The sequence below is a fragment of the Aplysia californica genome, unplaced genomic scaffold, assembly GCF_000002075.1.
Source record: "Aplysia californica isolate F4 #8 unplaced genomic scaffold, AplCal3.0 scaffold00047, whole genome shotgun sequence".
Taxonomy (NCBI): domain Eukaryota; kingdom Metazoa; phylum Mollusca; class Gastropoda; order Aplysiida; family Aplysiidae; genus Aplysia; species Aplysia californica.
Window position 1 is genome coordinate 714508 of NW_004797317.1, and position 5090 is coordinate 719597.

Below are 5090 nucleotides of genomic sequence, written 5' to 3' on the forward strand. Positions count from 1 at the left end.
TCTCTCTCTCTCTCTCTCTCTCTCCCACTGCCTGTCTCCTGTACCTCATATCCACTATAACTGCTTGCACAGTCCTCCTGATTTTTGATACGCAAAACTCTCTACTACTTATTATTGAAATTCATCTTCTTTTACCCCTTGATTTATTAATACTTACTAACATATTTTATCCCCAGCGGCTCGTATACTGAAGAACGTCGATGCAAGCGTGCACCCTTGTGACGACTTCTATAAATTTGCTTGCGGCGGGTGGCTAAAGAATAATGAAATCCCAGAAGACAGATCTTATTATGACGTTTTCTCAGAAGTAGCGGCCGATGTGAACAGGAAAGTAAAAAGTGAGTTAATATCTCGCAATGAATTATTCCGTAGACACCCCCTTCCCAATTACATTTCACTTTACTGCGTAACTCGTTGTACGTGTATTATGTAATAGAAGTTTTCTTAACCTTCAATTCTCCTAAGTCTTCTATATATCGCAGGAGAAATATTCCTTTCTACAGGTGTCTTGGTCATCGTCAAAAATCAAAAGAATGAGCTATCGTTATTATTGTCAAATACAATTTTTAATATGTGGTGCAGCATCTTGACAAAGTGGAAAGAAAAGTGCTTATTTTCTAGATATTCCCCTTTTAGATTTCTGTCTTTGTTTATTGTTTTGAAAGAATAATTATTGTACCATTGACATCTAATTTTGGCTCTGTCAGTTTGGGAATGGATGTTGAACTCGGAGGCCCCGCCTCGAAAATAACCTGATAGTGTTCATGGGGGCGTTAAACTTTTGTCATTTCACTATTTTCACTTAAGATCCGGAGTCTTTGTCCTCTGGTTTATATACGATATTATTTGATATCGTCGTTATTAGGTTCAAACATAAACTGTTTTGGAAAGTAGACATTCTCAATTATCTGTTTTTTAGGAATCTTGGAGGAACCGCCAGCAAGTGATGACCTCCAAGCGGTGACGAGCGCCAGAAACTTATACCAGTCTTGTCTTGACCTGGGTAGGTTCTAAGGGGGAAATATTCACATTGTAACTTTTAACTTTTAGCTATTTGTGCAATCCTCCAAAAATGAAAAGAAACGCTTGAAGTTAAGTATTAAAATCACGGCCAGTAAAACTTTTTATCAGTTCAACGAGTGCAACGCCTGTTGTATTGCGTGGTTATCAAAGAACTGAGGAAACATATTAATATGTGGTGCAGCATTTTGACAAAGTAGAAATAAAGTACTTATTTTCTAGATATTCCCCATTTAAATTTCTGTCTTTGTTTATTGTTTTGAAAGCATAATGATTGTGCCATTGGGATCTAATGTGGTTACATGAAGGCCTATACAACGTGAGATAAACATTCTTAAAATTTTCTAAGGTCACAACTCAGACTTTTTGACTTTGACATTTTGGATACTGTCTGACTGAAAGACCAAGATGCATTAAAATGAAAAGATCTTGTTAAATATATTTCAGGCTTTTAATGTTGTTTCTTTTCTTTTTTCAAAGACACAATGAACAATCGAGGTGACCAACACTTCAAGGATTGGCTCAAGGCCAATATCGGAGACTCTCCTCTTATCTCTACATCTTGGAACGAAGCCACGTTTGATCTCACTGACGTCGTAATTAACGCCACCAAACAAGGGTCTAGCCTCCTGGTGGGCATCTATCCAGATGTCGACGACAAAAATTCGAGTGTACACATAATGAAGGTAAAGAGACCTGTTTATTGGATTAAAATGAGTTCAGTGCCATATTTAATAAAGACATTTTTTGCAATTTTTTTCAATGGTGTCATCAGATACATTTCAGCTTGTTGGAACGATGAAAATAATTACTATTCACATTCCCCGGTGTTGTTACTTGATAAGTATTTTCTCCTTGACTGGCATCAAATATTTGATGCATTATCTTTTACATGAAGAACACATCCCCCCTTCCCCGGCAAAAAGAAGCCTTTTCCCACTTGGTTCCAGATAATATATTTAAAAAGTAATCATTATTATTATTATCTTAATACAGATAGACCAGCCTGGTTTGGGCATGCCGGGTCAGAAGTACTACCTGGTCCCCCGAAATGACACTATGCTCATGGCCTACCAGACATTCATCTACAGAGTGGCAGAGACCATGGGGTTTGCAGATCCCGCCACAGCTCAGCAAGATGTGGAGGACATTGTAGATTTCGAAGTACAGCTGGCACAGGTGAGGATAATACGCTATTTAGTTAATGTTTTACACTAGAGTTTAAAGAGTTCAAGAATAGAAATCCTTGATCTGGAGGTAGTTCCTATTACTATAAGTATACAGCACGCCGTCTCCTTTGTATGTAACTCATTCTGTCATTCAAATTTTCAGCATCAGCTACTCATTATTTTTACACTACTGTTGGAAGAAATTAACCCCAAACTGAGTAGAAATGAATGGTCCCAGCTATAATATTATACAGTTTGTAAAATACAAGGCAAGCAATACCGTGAAGCTACTGACCTGTGTACTTTAGCCATCGAGCTAAATATTCCTAAGTACTATGTGCGCAGCAAAATGGTTCTGAAGGGTTATAGTTTTATTTGATTTCACAAATAGCATCAATGAAGTCACATTGGTGCATTTGGATTTCGGACCAGAGACAGAGGACAAACTGTTTGATTTGAGTTATGGAAGTAAATAAGAATACAAGTTGAAGAATAAACGTTTGGTCAACCAATATTTAATAGACAGTCTGAGACTAATAATGAATTATTGTTTCTTTACAACGAGCAAGGTGCTACCAATTTTTTTTTTTTTACATGATCGTTCACAATGTTTGCGGTTATAACTGACTCATTGTAATCGAAGGTACTTGATAGGGATTAAAATGGATAGAACCATCATTCCTGGGAAACTGAGAGGAATATTATTATAATGCAAATTTTTCTTTTCTTCTTAAACTATTTTTACGGATTACGCAATTTTTCTGATTTTAGTAAGAGTTTTGTACAAAAAATACTAAGACTTCCACATTTTTAAAAGGGTTCAAATTTCGCATGATGTCTTTACAACTATATTGCAACATTTCGTCAACATCATTGTTTGTAGTTTTTGTTGGTGTTTTTTATCCACTCCCCCCCTTCCACAAAATGTTAGCGTTCTTTCAATATGGCACACAGAATAAGCAGGTCCAACCAAACTAATGGAAACATACAGTTTTTTGTGTGTTGACAAATGTTTTGTATTATAGTAGTAGATGATCTTACTAATAACAAAAAGATTTCTTGTAACATGAACAAGCCTTAGAATTGTTTCAGTCTCCTAAATTTTGAGTTAACCATTACATAATATACTTCTCAACTGTCGATGTATAATAATTTCATCAAATTCAAATATTAAACTATTTCCCTTGAAAATGCTGATTATGCAGAATCTAAGGAGATGAACAATTTCAATAGCTTTTCCCCTTAAATTGTACTTCATAAAAATTTTAACTTTTACTGTTCAATTATTAAATGTCGAATAGAATGCCTATTTCTCAAGTACACACCTTTCCCCAGATTTTGGTCCCTTCCGAGGAGAGGCGGGACGCAGAAGCCCTGTACAACCCCATGACCTTGGCAGAAGTCCATGGAAACTACAGTACGGTGAGTACATTACTACCTCTGTGACTGCGCATAGTGCTATACTGCACATCGATTACGGCTGGAATAATTTTGGCAGTTTTCTTCAGCTTGAGCTCAGTGAGTAATTGGATTTGAGATGTCCACTTCACAGTGCAGTTTTTTTATGTAGCCTACATGGATGTTTTATGCTCAAAGAGCGAAAAATCATCCCTTATCTGTCAAGCAGCCTCATCAGATTTTCGAGGGAACTTTAATCAATAAAATATACTGACATCAGTGACTGCAGGTTATGGGGAGGAGTTTATTTGGAATTTCGCCTGGACGGTGGTCCTTTCAGAGCCACCAAGGGATCTCTAAAAGGCAACTCTTTCACATCGGACCTCTGAGATTTTCTTTCTTATCCTAGAAGATTAAGTGTTCTATCTTTCGAACCCTACGACAGGTGGGGTAGAAAATACGGGGGAAAAACAAAACAATGCTGACGGCGATCGAACCTCAGGCCCCTAGTTGACAGTCGAACACCACATTTGTTGAGCTGCTGAAGCCCCTGTTTTTGCAGTTATTTCCAATCATCAACACCCTGAAAAGAGGATGAAGAAAATTTATTTAAAAGCTTGTACACTCTCTAAAACAATGTACACCCAGCTTGTAAGACTGATCGCAAACGCAATGTTTGCAGTTTAAACAAAATAAAATTTTGCGAAATAATATACTTAAAGAAACTTGCCTTTCAGATAAACGCTTCATAACTTGCCTTAAAATTAATCTAAAATCTTGATCATCCACAAACGCATTTCTGCAGGAATCAACGAATGGAATAGGGCGAGTTTGTAGTAGAAATACCAGATTTGTTGTTCATATTATTTTAATGTTATTTAACTTCATATATACAGTTTCTATCATTGATACTGGGAGTCCAAGGCAGTATCAAAATACGATCCACATCTGGAATTATTCCCTGTTTTTAGTTGTTGTTTTTTAAAGTTGATATAGAAACCACATTTTTTAATAGCAGAGGGAAGAGAGGTCAGTTACACTAAATGTTTCTTCATTCTAAGTTTGATTTTATGATATCGTTATTTAGAAAGTAGTTATGTCTCTTGGTCTTACTCTCTAATCAAGTCTGCATTATCTCTCCTTACAATTCCTTTATATGAAAATTTTACGATCTCCATCTAACACTGAACATTAAGTTCTGTTCATCTTTTGTGTTTGTTTGAAAACAAAACAACGAACAAAACAAAACAGGGAGAATTCGACTTCATGCGGTTCGTGACATCATTGCTGACAGCCCCAGAAATAGGAATTACAGACTTCACAGAAAATGAAACCATAATCAACATCTCGCCCTCTTACTTTCGAAACTTCACAGAACTCATCAGGAACACTCCGAAAAGGTAACGCAAAACTGTCCACATTTATTCTCCTTTTTTGCTTTAATCTAGAATAAATAAAAGTATGTGCCCGTGACTTTTGAAACGCTTTCGCTACACCCCCCCC

At 36.5% G+C, this 5090-nt stretch overlaps 1 protein-coding gene across 1 annotated transcript in view; it reads left to right on the forward strand.

Annotated features, from left to right (window-relative positions):
• Window positions 1-5090, forward strand: part of LOC101846947 (membrane metallo-endopeptidase-like 1) — a 26680-nt gene that overhangs the window by 6866 nt on the left and 14724 nt on the right. The window contains exons 4-9 of the mRNA XM_013079280.1: window positions 177-338; window positions 920-1003; window positions 1501-1706; window positions 2017-2220; window positions 3546-3611; window positions 4839-4987. Coding sequence (XP_012934734.1) covers window positions 177-338; window positions 920-1003; window positions 1501-1706; window positions 2017-2220; window positions 3546-3611; window positions 4839-4987 — 871 coding nt within the window. The remainder of the gene's footprint in view (window positions 1-176; window positions 339-919; window positions 1004-1500; window positions 1707-2016; window positions 2221-3545; window positions 3612-4838; window positions 4988-5090) is intronic.